General features: G+C 43.1%; 1 protein-coding gene across 1 annotated transcript; it reads left to right on the top strand.

The window, feature by feature from the left end:
- Positions 1 to 22,637, top strand: kcnk4a (potassium channel, subfamily K, member 4a). Its single transcript, XM_042493896.1, has 6 exons — positions 1 to 189; positions 893 to 1,010; positions 1,959 to 2,119; positions 2,773 to 2,959; positions 18,205 to 18,344; positions 20,903 to 22,637. Exons 1-6 carry the CDS (start codon positions 1 to 3, stop codon positions 22,007 to 22,009), a joined length of 1,902 nt encoding a protein of 633 aa, XP_042349830.1. The 3' UTR covers positions 22,010 to 22,637.

Here is a 22,637-nt window from a genome sequence, read left to right as displayed (position 1 = left end):
ATGCGGTGTACCACCCTCATAGCTCTGCTGGCGGGGGTCGTGCTGTACCTGGTGATGGGTGCACTTGTTTTCAGCACTCTGGAGCTGCCACAGGAGAGTTTGGCGCACCAAGACCTGCTCGCTATTAAGAACACCTTCCTCGATAATAACTCCTGTGTCACTGAGCTGGACTTCCACAATCTTCTGAAGGTACCACTGCGCAAACTCAGCACACTGCCATTACGTTATCTCGCTTACACTTACTGTGTAAACATGGTCACAATCTTTTAAAAGGGATGTTTAGCCAATTTTCAACCAGCTCTAAATGAAAACAATGTGGGTAGTGTGTATAGATGAACTGTGGTAAACTTACCTCCATCTAGCCAGTGATTAAATTCCCCCCTGTGGCTAAACTCCTTCAAATTATGTAATTTATGTCATTTTCAGGAGTTTCGATGGCTCTTGGGCTCTTTCTAGAACTGTAGGTTATACCTCCACATTATCCTCCATCCATGCTGCCAACAGCGCAGACACAAAGCTACACAGCTGCCTCTCTGTCTGTCTGTAAAACTTGCAGCAAAATCCAATCAAATTATTAAACTAGGTAGTGATGATTGAATATAAATCAAGATTATGTCACTGCACTGCTTATTTTTACTTACTTAGTTTCCTAAAATGTCTCCTGAAATACTGAAACACACTGTTTAGCTGTAATAGCGAAAGTTTGTGAACAGGAAGTGGCCACCATACTGCTTCCTGCAGTGAAAATAGAGGCTAAAAAACAGAAATCAAAAGGTAAAATTAAATAGCTCTGACAAAATGTAAACTAAGATTCTGTTACTGCGTTGCATGTTGTTGTGTACAGACTTGGAAGAGTTAAATAAGTTAGATAAAAGACATCCCTCCCCTGCAGGGAGTGGTGTCTGGAGTGGAGGCAGGCCTCGATGTGAACAACCTTCATGCCAACTTCACGTCCCGCTGGGACATGGCCTCCGCCATCTTCTTCTGTGGTACCATTATCACCACCATAGGTAGGTGGGGATTCACCTTCAGGCTGCACTTTAAAGATTAAGTAACTTTGAAATGCTCTTTTAAGTGCAGATTACACACCCGATATGTTGTTGAAATGATTAATAATAGAACAAACTTCTTTTTTTTTTTTGGACATTTTGTTTATTTGGTTTTACTTACTAGCAACAGTCATACAGTAATCTTCAGTCAAGTACTTTACAGAGTGAACCATTGTTTCAGTTTTTAAAAATGTAGAAACAAAGTGACATCTACAGAGCATCGGCTGTTTAGCATTTAAAATAAATAAATAAATGAATAAAAATAACAATATGGAGTTAAATAAACATATTTTAACACAAGAAAGGATTTGGGCCTCTTCTGTAGATTTTATTAATATCTTCTCTTTCTGAATTCTCTTATGATTTTTTCTGTGGTTTACCTGTTGCTCTACGCTGACATCGCTTACCAGCTAGACCGGAAGTTTCCCAAGAACAGATTTTTCACAGAGAGCTTCTGTGAATATTCCAATGTTCTCTGTTTATTTCTGAAAATTTGCGATGCTTTCATCATCAACTAAAACTTAACTTGTTTGACGGTTGAGTTCAGGAGGTTGACTCAGAAATTGTCCCTTTGGTTGAAAATTAATCTCTGTGAGAAGACAAGAGGACAGTGGTAAACTTAAATGTAAAAAGTTGGGTCAATCTACACAAAAACATAAATCATGACTGTATTTTTTGCATTCATGTCTGTCATTCAGTGTTCATTGTGTCACTATAACAGATGTGCTGGACTTTTATTATTTTTGCATCCCTCTGTTCCTCTTGAACACAAAGCATCTAAAATGCATGTGTAATGAACTGAACCTCATATTACTCCAATAGACATCTCACAATTGGGTCTGTTAATGGAAGTTACTGATTCAGTGTGTACGAAGCTGAAGGTCCTTGATTTCTTTTATTTTTTAACAGGTTTTGGGAACCTGTCTCCTCGGACATGGTATGGCCAGTTGTTCTGCGTGTGCTACGCCCTGGTTGGAATCCCCATGTTTGGCATACTGCTCGCTGGAGTGGGCGACCACATGGGCACAGTGCTTCGGAGAGCTGTGGCCAAGATTGAGACGCTCTTCCTGGTGAGAATGGTCGGTCCTTCCCAGGAACCAAACTTCAGTTTTTAGCGGTGAATGACTGGGCTCTGTGATATTCATGTAAAGAAGCCAAACTAGAGCCTTTCACCTGGATGTGAACTGTCGTTATTGGTGTAAATTCATATTCCTGTAGTTAGGAGAAAATTATTTCAGGTTGTTTTAAAGAGAGAAATGATGTAGAAATGCGTGATACAGTAGAGGGTTCCCACGGTCCATGAAAAACATGGAAAAGTCATCCAATTACACAATCAAATTTACTGGGCCTGGAAAAGTGATGAAATTATTGAAAATGATTGTTTTGGAGTTTTGGAAAAGTCATGGCATTTTGTTGTGTGTATCCAAACAAATTGTTGCAGTAATCATACATGAATAACCTTCCATGTAAAAAAAAAAAAAAAAAAAGGTTGCTGTTTAGTTTTCATACAATAATTTACGTCTTTCTGGTAATGTGAAACGGTAACTTGAAAAGCTTCTTATTATAACATTATGTTTCTCATGTTTTAACAATATATTTTCCTGCTCTAAACTGGATCTGACAAAGGGAAAACCTGTTTTATTAAATCCATCATTACAATCATAAGTATTCATCAGCATTCATTCTTCCTCTGTATTTGCAGTTATCTTTCTTTCTCTTTTAGAAACGTAAGGTCAGGCCAACCACTGTGCGTGTGATCTCAGCTGTTCTCTCCATCCTGATTGGGTGTCTGATCTTCCTCGCCGTGCCGACAGTCGTGTTTCAGAAAGTGGAGAAATGGTCGTTTCTTGAGGCACTCTACTTTGTAGTCATCACTCTCACCACAGTTGGTTTCGGAGACTACGTGCCAGGTATTGTCACACACACACAATACACAACAAGTTGCACACAACCTCAAAACAATGCACAGAGCAGGTCAATTGAGAACAAATTTATGTTTGTATTGTCTTTGTTCTTGTGAAGCAGAAATTTAAAAATCCTTCAAGAGAACTGAGAAGTACCTGTTAATGAATCTGCTGTTTTAGATGTGACTTTTTCAGAGACCAACAGGCTTTAGAAAAAAAATACAATCTTTGCAAAAAAAAATTCTGGAAGCTGAATCTGAAGACTATGATATTTAACCAGGGTTTCCACTACCAATATTTTGGTTAGGTTATGTTTTTGTTCATCACATACATTTCTTCATTTTCTCCCTTCTTTCAGCCTCTCCCTTCATGTTTGCCCACTGAGTATGTCAAATTATTTTTCTATAATAATATTAGTACTACTACTACTACTACTAATAATAATAATCATAATAATTATAGATTTTATTTGTAATGCACTGTACATTTGAAACAAATCTCAAAGTCCTAAAAGGTAAAAGCATCAGCATAAAAAATAAACAATAAAAATAATAAAAATAACTAACATAAAAGTATATGTAAAAGTCATATAAAAAATATCAGCATAAAATAAAATGAAGCAACCAGCAAGAAGTTAATTAAAAATCAAAGGTTTTGCTGAAAGGGAATGTTTTAATCGCTTTTGGCTTGAGGGGATAGAGATAAAACTTTCAGTGGTGGATTTTTTCATATTTTACCACTGATTTTTAAGCAAACATGCCTTTCACAGCGTCAGAAAAAAAATCATACTATGTCTTTAAAAGGTCATGGTATACTTTGTCAAAAAAAAGGACACAGGATAGTATTTCATGAAAACCTGAGAAAGTAATAGTATGATATGCATGAAAAGTGCAAAAAAAAATGTTCATAGTATAGTATGACATTAGAATGAAAAATAATGCATGTTATGGTATTTAATAAAATTCCATTTTGCCATATTTCCAAAAGAGAGAATTAGTAATGCAGTATGTCATACGAAATGGAAAAATGACAATGGATAGTATGTCATAAAAAGTAAATTTCATAATATAGTATGTCATAATGAGGAAAAAAATGTTGATGTATAGTGTATCATCCAAAATATGAAAAAAAGTCACAGATTAGTATGTCATACAATATACCTACCAGAAACGGCCCTAAATACCCAAAAATATCATGTTCAAAAAATGACCAAAAAAGCAAGGCTATAGTATGGCAAAAATGTCAAAATTTGACATGTTCCAAAAACTGCTGAAAACCACTTAATATAGTATTTAGAGGCCTGTTATAGTGTCCAGTGCAAAAAAAACTTCAAAAAACGGCCCGAAAACCCAAAAAATAGAATGTTGAAAAAAACTGACCAAAAAAGCAAGGCTATAGTATGGCAAAAATGTCAAAATTTGACATGTTCCAAAAACTGCTGAAAACCATTTAATATAGTATTTAGAGGCATGTTATAGTGTGCAGTGTAAAAAAAACATCCAAAAACGGCCCCAAAACGCATAAAAAATCATGTTGAAAAAATGACCAAAAAAGCAAGGCTATAGTATGGCGAAATTGTCAAAATTTGACATGTTCCAAAAACTGCTGAAAACCACTTAATATAGTATTTAGAGGCACGTTATAGTGTGGAGTGCAAAAACAAATTCCAAAAATGGCCCGAAAACCCAAAAAATAACAAGTTGAAAAATGACCAAAAAAGCAAGGCTATAGTATGGCGAAATTGTCAAAATTTGACATGTTCCAAAAACAGCTGAAAACCATTTAATATAGTATTTAGAGGCATGTTATAGCGTGCAGTGTAAAAAGAACTACCAAAAACGGCCCGAAAAGCCCAAAAATAATGTGTTGAAAAAATGACCAAAAAAGCAAGGCTATAGTATGGCAAAAATGTCAAAATTTGACATGTTCCAAAAACAGCTGAAAACCATCTAATATAGTATTTAGAGGCATGTTATAGAGTGCAGTGTAAAAAGAGCTACCAAAAACGGCCCCAAAACCCCAAAAATAACAAGTTGAAAAAAATGACCAAAAAAGCAAGGCTATAGTATGGCGAAATTGTCAAAATTTGACGTTCCAAAAACTGCTGAAAACCAGTTAATATAGTATTTAGAGGCATGTTATAGTGTCCAGTGTAAAAACAAATTCCAAAAATGGCCCCAAAACCCAAAAAATAATGTGTTGAAAAAATGACCAAAAAAGCAAGGCTATAGTATGGTGAAATTGTCAAAATTTGACATGTTCCAAAAACTGCTGAAAACCATTTAATATAGTATTTAGAGGCATGATTATAGCGTGCAGTGTAAAAAGAACTACCAAAAACGGCCCCAAAACCCCAAAAATAACAAGTTGAAAAAATGACCAAAAAAGCAAGGCTATAGTATGGCGAAATTGTCAAAATTTGACATGTTCCAAAAACAGCTGAAAACCATTTAATATAGTATTTAGAGGCATGATTATAGCGTGCAGTGTAAAAAGAACTACCAAAAACGGCCCCAAAACCCCAAAAATAACAAGTTGAAAAAATGACCAAAAAAGCAAGGCTATAGTATGGCGAAATTGTCAAAATTTGACATGTTCCAAAAACTGCTGAAAACCACTTAATATAGTGTTTAGAGGCATGTTGTAGTGTGCAGTGTTAAAATAATATTCAAAAACAGCTTAAAAATCCATAAAATAGCACCTTGAAAAAAATGATCAAAAAAGCAAGGCTATAGTATGCTGAAAATGTCCAAATTTGACATGTCAAAAAAATGCCTGTAAACGACATATTATAGTTTGTAGGGACATGTTATAATATATAAATTGGAAATATTTACTAATAAAGTCCAAAAAAATTTCATATTTTAGCATGTCTAAGAAATCAGGAAAAAGGCCATAGTTTGATTGATCTATTGATTTAATTTAATTATCGTGTCATACATAAACAATATGCCCAGCCCAACAGCGTTTACAAAACACCATTAAGAAAACAGAAAGACCAGAAATCAAAAGCAGACACTTGATAACACTCACATTAACAAAACAAACCATCCTGATATTTCTTCCAGGCTTTCGAATCAAAAGTGGCTATGTTATATACATTTAAATTGAACAACCATTCCATCCTGTCATCATCAGTACTAGGATTTTGATCTTACATTTAATTAATCAAAGGTGATCTTAACTCATCATAAAATGGACAATATAACAGCAAATTACATTTATTCTCAACTTCTCTTAAAGTTGACACATTCTTTGTTCCTCTGGGATGTTTTTAAATCTGCCGACTTCAAGAGTCAGAGGAAGGATTCCTGTTATTAATTGAGCAACTAAAGATCTCTGACTTCGTCAAGTTCAATTTAACATAAAAATCTGTTGAATATTCATGCTTGATTTGAATATATGTGCGTAATTTAGGTTTTAACAAGATGTCATTTAACCATTTCTCTTCAAATCCGCCAAGTAACCTTTTTCTAATTGTATTCAAGCTGCATGGTAAATAATTTATATAAACATATTGTAAATCAACTTCTCCGAAAACAGCATGCAGCCCACGAGGAATTCTGCAATTTACTCCAAAGAACAATTTTCTTATTAATCCTGTTCCATCCATCCATCCATTTTCTTCCGCTTATCCGGGGTCGGGTCGCGGGGGCAGCAGCCTAAGCAGGGAAACCCAGACTTCCCTCTCCCCGGCCACTTCATCCAGCTCTTCCCGGGGGACCCCGAGGCGTTCCCAGGCCAGCTGAGAGACGTAGTCTCTCCAGCGTGTCCTGGGTCTTCCCCGGGGCCTCCTACCGGTGGGACGTGCCCTGAACACCTCACCAGGGAGGCGTCCTGGAGGCATCCTAATTAGATGCCCGAGCCACCTCATCTGGCTCTTCTCAATGCGGAGGAGCAGCGGCTCTACTCCGAGCTCCTCCCGGATGACTGAGCTTCTTACCCTATCTCTAAAGGAGAGCCCAGCCACCCTACGGAGGAAACTCATTTCGGCCGCTTGTACCCGCGATCTTGTTCTTTCGGTCACTACCCAAAGCTCGTGACCATAGGTGAGGGTAGGAACGAAGATCGACTGGTAAATCGAAAGCTTTGTCTTTCGGCTCAGCTCCCTCTTCACCAAGACAGACCGGTGCAGAGTCCGCATTACTGCAGACGCCGCACCGATCCGCCTGTCGATCTCCCGTTCCATCCTTCCCTCACTCGTGAACAAGACCCCGAGGTACTTAAACTCCTCCACTTGGGGCAGGACTTCATCCCCGATCCGGAGGGGGCACGCCACCCTTTTCCGGGTGAGAACCATGGTCTCGGATTTGGAGGTGCTGATTTTCATTCCAGCCGCTTCACACTCGGCTGCGAACCGATTCAGTGAGAGCTGAAGGTCGCGGCCCGATGAAGCCAACAGGACCACATCATCTGCAAAGAGCAGAGACCTAATCCTGAGGTCACCAAACCGGACCCCCTCAACACCCTGGCTGCGCCTAGAAATTCTGTCCATAAAAGTTATGAACAGAATCGGTGACAAAGGGCAGCCCTGGCGGAGTCCAACCCTCACCGGAAACGAGTTCGACTTACTGCCGGCAATGCGGACCAAGCTCCGGCACCGGTCATACAGGGAACGGAAAGCCCGTATCAGGGAGTCCGAAACCCCATATTCCCGGAGAACCCCCCAGAGGACTCCCCGAAGGACACGGTCGAATGCCTTCTCCAAGTCCACAAAGCACATGTGGACTGGTTGGGCAAACTCCCAAGCACCCTCAAGGATCCTGCCAAGGGTCCAGAGCTGGTCCACAGTTCCACGACCGGGGCGAAAACCGCATTGCTCCTCCTGAATCCGGGGTTCGACTATCCGGCGGACCCTCCTCTCTAGTACCCCCGAATAGACCTTACCAGGGAGGCTGAGGAGTGTGATCCCCCTGTAGTTGGAACACACCCTCCGGTCGCCCTTCTTGAAAAGAGGGACCACCACCCCAGTCTGCCAGTCCAAGGGCACTGCCCCCGATGTCCACGCAATGTTGCAGAGTCGTGTCAGCCACGACAGCCCCACAACATCCAGGGCCTTGAGGAACTCCGGGCGGACCTCGTCCACCCCCGGGGCCCTGCCACCGAGGAGCTTTTTGACCACCTCGGTAACCTCAGCCCCAGAGATAGAGGAGCCCACCCCCAGGTCCCCAGGCCCTGCTTCCCCAACGGAAGGCGTGTCGGTGGGATTGAGGAGGTCTTCGAAGTATTCCTTTCACCGATCCACAACGTCCCGAGTCAAGGTCAGCAGCGCCCCGTCGCCACCATACACAGTGTTGACGGAGCACTGTTTCCCCCTCCTGAGACGCCTGATGGTGGTCCAGAACCTCTTCGAAGCCGTCCGGAAGTCGTTTTCCATGGCCTCGCCGAACTCCTCCCATGCCCGGGTTTTCGCCTCTGCGACCGCCGCCGCCGCACTCACGCTTGGCCTGTTGGTACCTGTCTGCTGCCTCCGGAGTCCCACAGGCCAAGAAGGTCTTGGCCTCTAGGACTCCTTCTTCAGCTTGACAGCACCCCTTACCGCCGGTGTCCACCAGCGGGTTCGGGTGTTGCCGCCCCGACAGGCACCAACCACCTTACGGCCACAGCACCGGTCGGCCGCCTCAGCAATGGAGGCACGGAACACGGCTCACTCGGACTCAATGTCCCCAGCCTCCCCCGGGACATGGTCGAAGCTCTTCCGGAGGTGGGAGTTGAAGCTCCTTCTGACGGGAGACTCTGCCAGACGTTCCCAGCAGACCCTCACAATGCGTTTGGGTCTGCCAGGTCTGACCGGCGTCCTCCCCCTCCATCGGAGCCAACTCACCACCAGGTGGTGATCGGTTGACAGCTCCGCCCCTCTCTTCACCCGAGTGTCCAAGACATACGGCCGCAAGTCCAACGATACGACTACAAAGTCGATCATTGAACTGCTGTCTAGGGTGTCCTGATGCCAAGTGCGCATATGGACACCCTTATGCTTGAACATGGTGTTCGTTATGGACAATCTGTGGCGAGCACAGAAGTCCAATAACAAAACACCACTCGGGTTCAGATCGGGGGGGCCATTCCTCCCGATCACGCCCCTCCAGGTCTCACTGTCGTTGCCAATGTGAGCGTTGAAGTCCCCCAGCAGAATGAGGGAGTCCCCAGAAGGAGCACTCTCCAGCACCCCCTCTAAGGACTCCAAAAAGGGTGGATACTCTGAACTGCTGTTTGGACCATAGGCACAAACAACAGTCAGGATCCGTCCCCCAACCCGAAGGCGGAGGGAGGCTACCCTCTCATTCACCGGCGTAAACTCCAACGTGCAGGCACCGCGCCGGGGGGCAATAAGTATTGCCACCCCTGCCCGGCGCCTCTCACCAGTGGCAACTCCAGAGTGGAAGAGAGTCCATCCCCTCTCAAGAAGACTGGTTCCGGAGCCCAAGCCATGCGTCGAGGTGAGGCCGACTATATCTAGTCGGAACTTCTCAACCTCGCGCACCAGCTCAGGCTCCTTCCCCACCAGAGAGGTGACATTCCACGTCCCCAGAGCTAGCTTCTGCAGCCGAGGATCGGACCGCCAAGGTCCCCGCCTTCGGCTGCCGCCCAGCTCACATTGAACCCGACCCCTACGGCTCCTCCTACGGGTGGTGAGCCCACGGGAAGGAGGTCCCATGTCACCTCTTCGGGCTGTGCTCGCCATCGAGCCCCACCCCCAGGCCTGGCTCCAGGGGGGGGGCCCCGGTGACCCGCGTCCGGGCGAGGGGAACTCAGAACCATTGATTGATGTCATCATAGGGGTCTTGTGAGCTACACTTTGTCTGGTCCCTCCCCTAGGACCTGTTTGCCATGGGTGACCCTACCAGGGGCATGAAGCCCCCAACAACTGAGCTCCTAGGATCACTGGGACACGCAAACCCCTCCACCACGATAAGGTGGTAATCCTGTTATCAAACAAATTAATAAAACAATTCCACAGTTTGATCATTTCACATTTCCTTCTTGTTGATCCAGGAATCCAACCATGTCACCTTGAGCAGCTAAAGAAGGAGCACATTTATGAATACCTGGGAAACAACGTGTAGCTCTGTTCTGCAGAGAATCTGAAATTGTGCTCTCTTTAAATCCTCATACCCCCGCAGCATAATTGCAGCAAAATGGGAGAAACACAAGCATTGTATAGTTTAGAGTAGGTGGAATGTCCAAGATCTTAACATAATTTTAACTTGTTCACAACAAACCCCAAGTTAAAAATTCATCAAGCATTCAATGTGTTATGTAAATCCTTTTCTGATTCAGCCAGTAGAGCAACATCATCTGCGTACAACATATTACCCACAGTTAAATCATTCAACTGTATTCCTAGATTAGCATTCTTACATTCAAGTGATACGTCATTAATAAAACGAGAAAACAAGTTAGGAGAAAAGCCATCACATTGTTTATCAATCAGTCTCAATCAGTCAGTTTAATAATCAGTCTGTAGATCATTTGCATAAACAATTACAAAGCAATAAAGCAACTATACATAGTACAGTATGTCGAAAAATGTCAAATTTTAACATGTCAAAATATATAGAGACGCGTCATAGTATACAAAGATGGAATAAAGGCCAAGAGTCCAAAAACATAATAATTTAGCATGTCAAAAAATTGCCATAAACGCCATAGTATAGTATGTCGAAAAATGCCAGATTTTGACCTGTTGTAAAAATGTCTGAAAACCACATATTATAGCTTATAGAGACACGTCTTAGTGTACAAAGTGGGAATAAAGACCAAAAAAGTACAAAAACTTCATAATTTTGCATGTGAAAAAAATTACTAAAAACACCGTAGTATAGTAAGTCAAAAAATGCCAAATTTTGACCTGTCGTAAAAATGTCTGAAAACCACATATTATAGCTTATAGAGACGCGTCTTAGTGTACAAAGTAGGAATAGAGGCCAAAAAAGTCGAATAACTTAATAGTTTAGCATGTCCAAAGAACAATTTTGACCCATCGAAAAATGGCTCAAAACCACATATTATAGCTAATAGAGACGCATCATAGTGTGCAAAAGTGGGAATACAGGCCAAAAAGATACAAAAGCTTCATCAAAAAAAATAGCCCAAAATGCCATAGTATAGTATGTCGAAAAATGCCAAATTTTGACCCATCGTAAAAATGGCTGAAAACCACATATTATAGCTTATAGAGACATGTCATAGTGCACAAAGTGGGAATAAAGGCCAAAAAAGTACAAAAACATAGTAATTTAGCATGTCGAAGAAATTTCCAAAACCGCCATAGTATAGTATGTCGAAAAATGTCAAATTTTAACGTGTCAAAAAAATACCTGGAAACTGCATATTATAGCTTATACAGACGCGTCTTAGTCTACAAAGTGGGAATAAAGACCAAAAAAGTACAAAAACATAATAATTAAGCATGTTGAAAAAATGTCCAAAACCGCCATAGTATAGTATGTCGAAAAATGTCAAATTTTAACATGTCAAAAAAATACCTGGAAACTACATATTATAGCATACAGAGGTGCATTATAGTGTACAAAGTAGAAACAGAGGCCAACAAAAGTCCAAAAACCTTATAATTTAGCATGTGAATAATATGGCCAAAAACGCCATAGTATAGTATGTCGAAAAATGCCAAATTATGACCTGTCGTAAAAATGTCTGAAAACCACATATTATAGCTTATAGAGACGTGTCTTAGTGTACAAAGCGGGAATAAAGACCAAAAAAGTACAAAACCATAATAATTTAGCATGTCCAAAAAATGTCCAAAACCGCCATAGTATAGTATGTTGAAAAATGTCAAATTTTGACATGTCAAAAAAATGTCTGAAAACCACATATTATAGCTTGTAAAGACGCATCATAGTGTACAATGTGGGAATAAAGGCCAAAAAAGTCCAAAAACTTCATAATTTTGTATGTGAAAAAAATTGCCAAAAACACCATAGTATAGTATGTCAAAAAAATGTCAAATTTGGACCCCTCGTAAAAATGGCTGAAAACCACTTAGTATAGCTTGTAGAGACGTGTCCTAGTGTACAAAGTAGGAATCGAGGCCAAAAAAGTCCAATAACTTAATAGTTTAGCATGTCCAAAGAACTGCTAAAAACACCATAGTATAGTATGTCGAAGAATGTCAAATTTTGACCCATCGTAAAAATGGCTGAAAACCACATATTATAGCTAATAGAGACATGTCATAGTGCATAAAGTGGGAATAAAGGCCAAAAAAGTCCAATAACTTCATAATTTAGCATCGTCCAAAAAAATGCTAAAAACACCATAGTATAGTATGTCGAAGAATGCCAAATTTTGACCTGTTGTAAAAATGTCTGAAAACCACATATTATAGCTTATACGGACGCGTCTTAGTGTACAAAGTGGGAATATAGACCAAAAAAGTACAAAAACTTAATAATTTAGCATGTCCAAAAAATGTCCAAAACCGCCATAGTATAGTATGTCGAAAAATGTCAAATTTTAACGTGTCAAAAAAATACCTGGAAACTACATATTATAGCATACAGAGGTGCATTATAGTGTATAAAGTAGAAACAGAGGCCAACAAAAGTCCAAAGACCTCATAATTTAGCATGTGAAAAAATTTGCCAAAAACGCCATAGTATAGTATGTCAAAAAATGCCAAATTTTGACCCATCGTAAAAATGGCTGAAAACCACATATTATAGCTTATAGAGACATGTCATAGTCCACAAAGTGGGAATAAAGGCCAAAAAAGTCCAATAACTTAATAATTTAGCATGTCAAAAAAATGTCCAAAACTGTCATAGTATAGTATGTCGAAAAATGTCAAATTTTGATGTGTCAAAAAAATACTTGGAAACTACACATTATAGCATACAGAGATGCGTCATAGTGTACAACGTGGGAATAAAGGCCAAAAACTCCAAAAACATCATAATAAAGCGTGTCAAAAAAAAAATGGCCAAAAAAGCCATAGTATAGAATGTTGAAAAATGCTAAATTTTGACCCATCGAAAAATGGCTCAAAACCACATATTATAGCTAATAGAGACGCATCATAGTGTGCAAAAGTGGGAATACAGGCCAAAAAGATACAAAAGCTTCATCAAAAAAAATAGCCCAAAATGCCATAGTATAGTATGTCGAAAAATGTCAAATTTTTACACGTCGTAAAAATGTCTGAAAACAACAAATTATAGCTTGTATAGACGCGTCATAGGGTACAAAGTAGGAATAGAGGCCAAAAAAGTCCAAAAACCTCATAATTTAGCATGTCAAAAATATTGCCATAAACACCATAGTATAGTATGTCGAAAAATGCCAAATTTTGACCTGTTGTAAAAATGTCTGAAAACCATATATTATAGCTTATAGAGACACGTCTTAGTGTACAAAGTGGGAATAAATACCAAAAAAGTACAAAAACTTAATCATTTAGCATGTCCAAAAAATGTCCAAAACCGCCATAGTATAGTATGTCGAAAAATGTCAAATTTTGACGTGTCAAAAAAATACCTGAACACACTTATTATAGCTTGTAGAGATGCGCCATAGTGTACAAAGTAGGAATAGAAGACAAAAAAGTCCAAAAACTTCATAATTTAGCATGTCCAAAAAACTGCTCAAAACGCCATAGTATAGTATGTCGAAAAATGCCAAATTGTGACCCGTTGTAAAAATGGCTGAAAACCACATATTATAGCTTATACAGATGCGTCTTAGTGTACAAAGTGGGAATAAAGACCAAAAAAGTACAAAAACATAATAATTTAGCATGTCGAAAAAATGTCCAAAACCGCCATAGTATAGTATGTCGAAAAATGTCAAATTTTGATGTGTCAAAAAAATACCTGGAAACTACATATTATAGCATATAGAGATGCCAAACACACCATAGTATAATATGTCAAAAAATGTCAAATTTTTACCAGTTGCAAAAATGGCTGAAAACCACATATTATAGCTTGTAGAGAGGCGACATTATGTACAGCATGGGAATAAAGGCCATCCATCCATTTTCTTCTGCTTTTCCGTGGTCGGGTCGCGGGGGTAATAGCCTAAGCAGGGAAGCCGAGACTTCACTCTCCCCAGCCACTTTATCCAGGTCTTCACGGGGGATCCCAAGGTGTTCCCAGGCCAGCTGAGAGACATTGTCTCTCCAGCATGTCCTGTGTCTTCCGCAGGGTCTCCTTCCGGTGGGACGTGTCCTGAACACCTCACCAGGGAGGTGTCTGGGAGGCATCCTAATTAGATGCTCAAGCCACCTCATCTGGCTCTTCTCAATGCAGAGGAGCAGCGGCTCTACTCTGAGCTCCTCCCGGAGGACCAAGCTCCTCACCCAATCTCTAAGGGAGAGCCCAGCCACCCTACGGAAAAGCTCATCTGCCCGCTTGTACCCGCGATCTTGTTCTTTCGGTCACTACCCAAAGCTCGTGACCATAGGTGAGGGTAGGAACGAAGATCGACTGGTAAATTGAGAGCTTTGCCTTTCAGCTCAGCTCCCTCTTCACCACGACAGATCGGTGCAGAGTCTGCATTACTGCAGACGCTGCACCGATCCGCCTGTCGATCTCCCGCTCCATCCTTCCCTCACTCGTGAACAAGACCCCGAGGCACTTAAACCCCTCCACTTGGGGCAGGATCTCCTCCCCGATCTGGAGAGGGCACTCCACCCTTTTCCAGCTGAGAACCATGGTCTCGGATTTGGAGGTGCTGATTCTTATCCCGGCCGCTTCAAACTCGGCTGCGAACCGATCCAGTGAGAGCTGAAGGTCACAACCTGATGAAGTCAACAGCACCACATCATCTGTGAAAAGCAGCGACCCAATCCTGAGGTCACCAAACCGGACCCCCTCAACACCCTGGCTGCGCCTAGAAATTCTGTCCATAAAAGTTATGAACAGAATCGGTGACAAAGGGCAGCCCTGGTGGAGTCCAACCCTCACCGGAAACGAGTCCGACTTACTGCCGGCAATGCGGACCAAGCTCTGGCACCGGTCGTACAGAGAACAGATGGCCCCTATCAGGGGGTCCGATACCCCATATTCCCGGAGTACCCCCCACAGGACTCCCTGAGGGACACGGTCAAATGCCTTCTCCAAGTCCACAAAACACATTTGGACTGGTTGGGCAAACTCCCATGCACCCTCAAGGATCCTACCAAGGGTTCAGAGCTGATCCACAGTTCCACGACCAGGACAAAAACCGCATTGCTCCTCCTGAATCAGAGGTTCAACTGTCCGGCAGACCCTCTTCTCCAGTACCCCTGAATCGACCTTACCAGGGAGGCTGAGGAGTGTGATCCCCCTATAGTTGGAACACATCCTGCGGTCCGCCTTCTTTAAAAGACGGACCACCACCCCAGTCTGCCAGTCCAGAGGCACTGCCCCCGATGTCCACGCAATGTTGCAGAGTTGTGTCAACCATGACAGCTCCACAACATCCAGGGCCCAAAGGAACTCCAGGGAGATCTCATCCACCCCTGGGGCCCTGCCACCAAGGAGCTTTTTGACCACCTCGGCAACCTAACCCCCAGAGATGGAAGAGCACACCTCTGAGTCCCCAGGCCCTGCTTCTCTCACCAGAAGGCATGTCGGTGGGATTGAGGAGGTCTTCGAAGTATTCCTTCCACCGATCCACAACGTCCCGAGTCGAAGTCAGCAGTGCACCGTCCCCACCACACACAGTATTGACAGAGCACCACTTCCCTCTCCTGAGATGCTGGATGGTGGTCGAGAACCTCTTCCAAGCCGTCCAGAAGTCATTCTCCGTGGCCTCACTGAATCCCTCCCATGTTGAAGTCCCCCAGCAGAACGAGGGAGTCCCCAGGAGGAGCACTCTCCAGCACCCCCTTCTAAGGACTCCAAAAAGGGTGGATACTCTGCACTGCCGTTTGGACCATAGACACAAATAACAGTCAAAGGCGGAGGGAGGCTACCCTCTCGTTCACCAGCGTAAACTCCAACATACAGGCACTGAGCCGGGGGGCAATAAGTATTGCCACCTCTGCCCAGTGCCTCTCACCAGTGGCAACTCCAGAGTGGAACAGAGTCCAACCCCTCTCGAGAAGACTGGTTCCGGAGCCCATGCTGTGTGTCGAGGTGAGGCCGACTATATCTAGACAGAACTTCTCAACCTCGCGCACCAGCTCAGGCTTCTTCCCCACCAGAGAGGTGACATTCCGCATCACTAGAATGAGCTTCTGCAGCCAAGGATCGGACCGCCAAGGTCCCCGCCTTCGCCTGCTTCCCACCTCACACAGCACCGACCCTTTGGCCAATCCTATGGGTGGTGAGCTCACGGGAAGGAGGTCCCACCTCGCCTCTTCGGGCTGTGCCTGGCCAGGCCCCATGGGTAAAGGCCTGGCCACCAGGCATTGCCATTGAGCCCCACCCCCAGGCCTGGCTCTAGGGGGGGTGGACCTTGTGACTCCCGTCCAGGCAAGGGAAAGTTCGAACCATTTGTTGCATTCATCAAAAGGGGTCCGATGAGCTACACTTTGTCTGGTCCCTCCCCTAGGACCTGTTTGCCATGGGTGACCCTACCAGGGGCATGAAGCCCCCGACAACTGAGCTCCTAGGATCACTGGGACACGCAAACCCCTCCACCACAATAAGGTGGTAGCTCGGGGAGGGGAATAAAGGCCAAAAAAGTCCAACAACTTAATAATATGGCATATCCAAAAAATGTCCAAAAACACCATAGTATAGTATTTCGAAAAAATGTCCAATTTTGACCTGTCGCAAAAAATGGTTGAAAACCACATATTATAGCTTGTAGAGACTTGTCATAGTATACAAAGTGGGAATAAAGGCCAAAAACATCAAAATACTTCATAATTTAGTATGTGAAAAAAAATGCCAAAAACACCATAGCATAGTATGTCAAAAAAAGTCAAATTATGACATGTCATAAAAATGGCTGTAAGCAATATATTATAGCTTGTCGAGACTCGTCAAAGTGTACAACATAGGAATAGAGGTCAACAAAAGGCCAAAAACGTATTAATTTAGCATGTCCAAAAAATGTCTAAAAACACCATAGTATAGTATGTCGAAAAATGTCAAATTTTGATGTGTCAAAAAATGCCTGGAAACTACATATTATAGCTTATAGAGACACGTCATAGTATGCAAAGGTGGAATAAAGATTTTAAAAAAGTCAAAAATAAAATATCATAATTTACCATGTCCAAAAAATGTCCAAAAACACCATAGTATAGTCTGTCAAAAATGCAAAATTTTGACATGTCGTGAAAATGTCTGAAAACCACATATTATAGCTTGTAGAGATGCGTCATAGTATACAAAATGGGACTAGAGGACAAAAAAAGTCCAAAACCTTCATAATTTAGCATGTCTTAGAAATGGGCAAAAACGCCATAGTATAGTATGTGGTAACATGCAAAATCTTGACATGTCAAAAAATGGGTATAGCTTGTAAGACGGGTCATAGTTTTCGAAGTGGGAATAAAGGCCAAAAAAGTCCAAAAACTTCATAATTTAGCATGTCCAAAAATGGCAAAAAATGCCATAGTATAGCATGACCAATGTCAAATTTTGACCTGTTTTAAATATGGCTGAAAACCACATATTATAGCTTGAGCTTGAGCTTGAGCTTGAGCGCGTTGAAGAAGCGAAGTGTACAAAGTGGGAATAAAGGCCAAAAATCCAAAATCTTTATAATTTAGCATGTCTTAGAAATGGGCAAATACAATACCATAATGTGTCAAAAAATATCAAATTTCTACATGTCCAAAAAATTCTATTTGCTGAATGTGCTCCTGAGTCCTACCAGCACATCATGGAGTGGGTGTGAAGCATTGTCCAAGATGACACAAATCTTTGACAGCATCTTCCTCTCTGACACTGCCAGCAGAGTCCAGCTCCACCCTCACAATATTACTGGATCCAAGAGGGTCTTGGTACAGCATGTACACTGAAAAAGATGTGCCGAAAACTTAAAGCACAGAACAATAATTCAGCTTTATAAGACGTATTTCACACATCATACAGCTGTGTCTAACATTGGAATCTAAACATATACAAGGTCTTAATGTTATAGTATCTTAACTTTCACACACCTTGGAGCTTCCTAATATACCTGCATTGTGACAGTGACTCACAATGCAGGTACAGCCTTCTAAAAGTTCCATAAACTAGGACAGTGGATGAATCTTATATTCATACAATTACTATTGTTATACAATGATATGTAATTACTGTCATATTGGATAAAAATTAAAAGTCCACTCTCTCCGTGTCCAGGTGGTCGTGATAGCAGCGGCGGGTTCTTCTTCAAGCCTCTGGTGTGGCTGTGGATTGTTTTTGGACTTGCCTACTTTGCCTCCATCCTCACCATGATAGGCAACTGGCTGAGGGTGCTGTCTCAGAGGACACGCGCTGAGGTGAGACATAAAAGCTGCATTAATACTGCCTGTTTAAGACAGGAATATCATGCCATTATGCCACTTCACCGTTCTGTATAAAGCGTCCAATCGTAGAAAGGTGGTACAGAATTTTCTCGCCTCTGAGCTGGGACAGGAGGTATAACAGCGCCAAAAATAGGGTTGCACTCAGACCTGACAAAATATATATTTTCATTTCAAAAGAAACGGTGGTGAGTTGAACACACTGTTGTGTTACGCAGGCATGTTGCCTTTTACAAGGTACAAGGTCGATTTACTCGTCAAAAGTTTGTCCTTCATCCTGCCACATATTTGGAGTTCAAGGATGAGTTGATTAAAATCACCAGCTGCTATGAAGATTCCATCCAATTGCTCGGGAAAGTTGCTACTAATGGCATCATACAATTCCTACTTTGCATTTTTTGAATTTGCACCAGAGTCTTGTGTCCTCATCTAGTGCAATAGCTTGATCCTGGCTGTTAACCATGTATCTGTGAAGATGTGTGCAGAGCAGTCTCTGATTTCCCATTGCCGAGTGAACCTTAATCGTAACTCATCCACTCAACTCTCTACTATGACCGGACATTAGTCAGAAGACGGCTTGGTAGAGGAACAGCTCTCGGTCCAAGTCGGGTCAGCCCCGCCCTGATGCTGGTGCTCCTCCCTCTGTTTGTTTGGTGGTTTCAACTTTATTTCTCCCCTCTGGTCTGACTGGCTGCTCCGCATATGCTGTTGGTGGGGATCTTCTTGTGGTCTGCTGCATTCACTCCAAAACCCACACAACATTTCCCAATGTTGATAAGTGCTGATTTAGCGCAGAAAAGTCTTGCTTCAGCAGAGGGGGCTATGGAGTCAAAAAAATAGAAAAATATAGTAAAAAAGTAGCAAGTATTTGAGAAGCTACTGACTGCTGCATCTACATGCACTGCCATCGTCATAGCAACGTTTTACTACTGTCGTGCTTTTCTGACATGGAAAATAATACCAAAGCAAATGTAAACAAAACATGTAAGTATAATAAGTACAGGTCTACCAGACATTAATGTATAGTCATGTTGCTGCTGAGCGGGTATAGCTCTGACACACGGACCATATGGCGGGAACTTGCCTCAAAGCCTGTTGTGCAATGTTTCATGGAAACATTTTGTCCAATTTGGAAACCATAGCAAAACATTTTGAGACTTAACGTGCCCGAGGTCTGTGCAAATCATAAAGCTGGAAAGACGTGACCATGGGTAGGGAGGTGTGACGTTTTCATTATGTATTACGTTGGCGACTAGACTGCAGGAGATAAAAAAGCAGCTGTTGGTAATTAATGACTAATTTGAAGGAGAAGAGTGGTCATAAATGTCCACAACCTGAGAAAACAAGAGGTCAAGGAGCTCCTAACCCTCTGAGCAGAGGATGAGACCAGCCACCACATAACAGAGAAGATTAATAAGTGCTATTGACACGTTTTGTCATTGTGATTGTTTAGAAAGCGCTGCTGATGCATTTAAGGCAAAATAGAGGCTGTTGTGTCACGCGTCAAGCCTATTACGCCTAAGCCCCAGGGAAAAGCGCCAGGCTTTGAAGCTAATTTTACACGGTGGCCAAAAGTGGAATTATACCTTCTGGGTCTGTCATGTGATGCTATGGGGATTAGAGAGACTTTTTCCCATTCAAGAGCATCAAAATCTAAGTGAACTGACTCCTTTCACTATCAAGATTTATTTTCTATTCAGTTTGATAATATTCAGTTAAGTCGAAAGCAGCAAGACTAAATTATTTTATTACCATTTATGCTAGCGAAGTACTAAACCGGAATTCAGTTGCTCCGCTGGCAGAAGGTACAAGGTACAAGATAGATTTGTTGTAATTTTTCTTAAGCGTGGTTTAGGAAGAAATGAAATTAAAGTTGATCCTAAATCCTGCTACATCTTTTTGGTGCCGAAGACGCAGTTGAAGAGTCTCACAGCCTGGGGAAAGTAGCTGCTCCGTAGTCTGGCAGTGGATACTTCTGTATCTTTTTCCAGATGGCAGCAGGGTGAGCTGCTGCCTTTCAGTATCCTTGGGCTCTGTGCAGACATCTCACTTCACCGAGGTCACTAATGTTCTGTAAATGGGAATCAGTGATGCTCTGGGCAGTTTTAATCACACGCTGTAGAGTCTTCTTGTCCTGGGCTGTGCACGAACCCTGCCAGTTTGTGATGTTTTCCAGTCAGTATGCTTTCTTTTGGTCCTCTCCATATTTTGGAAATAGTTTGAAACACTACTGAGCAGCTCTCATAGGAATCTACGGGGCCCCGTCTCCATGCTGTATCCATATTTTTTTAATACATCCATGATCATGCCTCTTTGGATTCAAGATGATGTGATGCAATCATCACACACTGGAGTGGATGATGCCTTCATCTTTCGGTTCTGTGTAGAAAGGCGGGGGACTTCATTGCCGTCCTATTGTGCAATCTCGGTGTAAAAGCGGTTACAGTTACAAGCAACCAACAACACAAACCAAGACAAGAAGACCCACTCTGAATCTTGTTTGTAACTTCATCTTTTGTCTCTCTCTCTCTCAGATGGAGGAGCTGAGGGCCCACGCTACAGACTGGACCCAGAACATCCAGAACATGTCCATGGACTTCCGCATCCCAAACCCTCTGGAGTTCAACGACCCTTTCCTCCTGCAGCGCCGGCGCTGGAAACGCAGTGAGCGTCGACGCATCCGTCGTGGAGCCCAGGGCACTTTGGGATACTTGGCTCGAGGAGGATCTGAGAACGGACACCTGCCAAACCGCTGGACCGGTCTCTCCAGCTCCATGAGCCGGCTGGAGACCCACTCGTCTCTTGAGAGGGCTGTGGTGGTGAAGGTGAGGCCACGGGTCAGTGCAGCTGGAGGTGGGGCAGTCCCGAGAGCTGGGCCTGTGTTGACGGTCGACCCCGCTGTGGGTCTGCAGTTGGAGGGCAGGTCGTTTCCTCACACACTGGCCCGCTCGTTCTCCCTCCCTGTGGCCCACTCCAACCTGGAGCTGAACTCAGCAGATGCGGCCACGAATGGAGGATCCCTCTCTGGATCTGAGTCTCCTTTTGACTCCAGATCAGACGTCTCCTCGGTCTCCTCGTCCTTCTTGGCCCTCCATAAGTTCCAGCCCTGCCGCATAGTGAGCAGCATGGAGGAGGGCGGAGTGAAGGCTGCAGACATGAACACAGCACAGGAGAAAGACAAATCTCTGTTGATTCCAGCAGAGATGTATGTCTCTGTAGCCAACACTAGCCACAAACGCGCACCTGCTCCTTTGCACCCCTGCTCTTCCCCTCCTTGCCCTTCTCACTCAACTCTTCACCACTCAATCGTCCTTCCCTCCCCTCCTCTCCAAGCTGCCTCCTCATCCAGCTGCCAGCTGCTGGATTTCTTTGGAGAGAACCTGGCGTACATTGACGAGTCCTCAGACACTCTGAGCGACCGTGCCCAGCCAGGAGCGAGTGAGGAGAGGAAGAGACGGCCGCGAAAGCCTAAGAGGAGGAGCATGAGGAAGCAGCTGCCGCACAAGTGGAGCCCCCTGCAGGTGAGGAGGCCCCACAGTGACATGCAGCCGCCATCAAATCCACCCACACCGCCTCCAGACTACTCTCTTTCAGACATGCCCCGATCTGAGAAGCAGGCAGGTTCGACTCCAACGCTCTGACAGCCGGCACAGTCACAACATGGAGCCAGAGTCAACATGAGACAGAAGTCTTAAAGTCATAAAGCTGAAGGTTTAGAGCGGACTTCACACTGCAACCACTTAAAACATACAGTATATACCACGTACACATCTCACTATCATGAATACTGCTGATCATCCAGGATAGTTTTTGTTTTTAAGGTTCGCCTAACAAAGTCAGCCCACAAGCTTTGCTTTGTTATTTTGTGATCTGACAGAGCTCAGTGGACATTTGACAACTGCTTCCCTTCAGGCATGTGGACAATAAGACATAAACCTATAGTACTTCAAACTGAATAACTACTTTATTCATTAGGCTGTCACAGATCTTCGTTTCAGAGACTAAGGCTTCATCCCATCTCTTAATATAAACCCTAAGCCTTGTTTCTGAGTGCCACCTCGGGACACACTTAAAAGGGGTAATGGTTGTAAATTTGCTCTATGAAAAAGAACAACCCTTCCACACCCCGATACGACATTGGTAGTCATCGTTGCTGATGCTCTAAACAAACGTGACAAGGTTTACTGGACATTGAGAATATGCCATCTTCTGCTTTGATGATTTCGGGACACTCATGTTTGTTCAAAACTTAAAGGACCTGTGTGCAAG

This window comes from Plectropomus leopardus, chromosome 9 (assembly GCF_008729295.1).
Source record: "Plectropomus leopardus isolate mb chromosome 9, YSFRI_Pleo_2.0, whole genome shotgun sequence".
In the NCBI taxonomy this organism is placed as follows: Eukaryota; Metazoa; Chordata; class Actinopteri; order Perciformes; family Serranidae; genus Plectropomus; species Plectropomus leopardus.
This window is presented reverse-complemented; position numbering and strand designations above follow the sequence as displayed.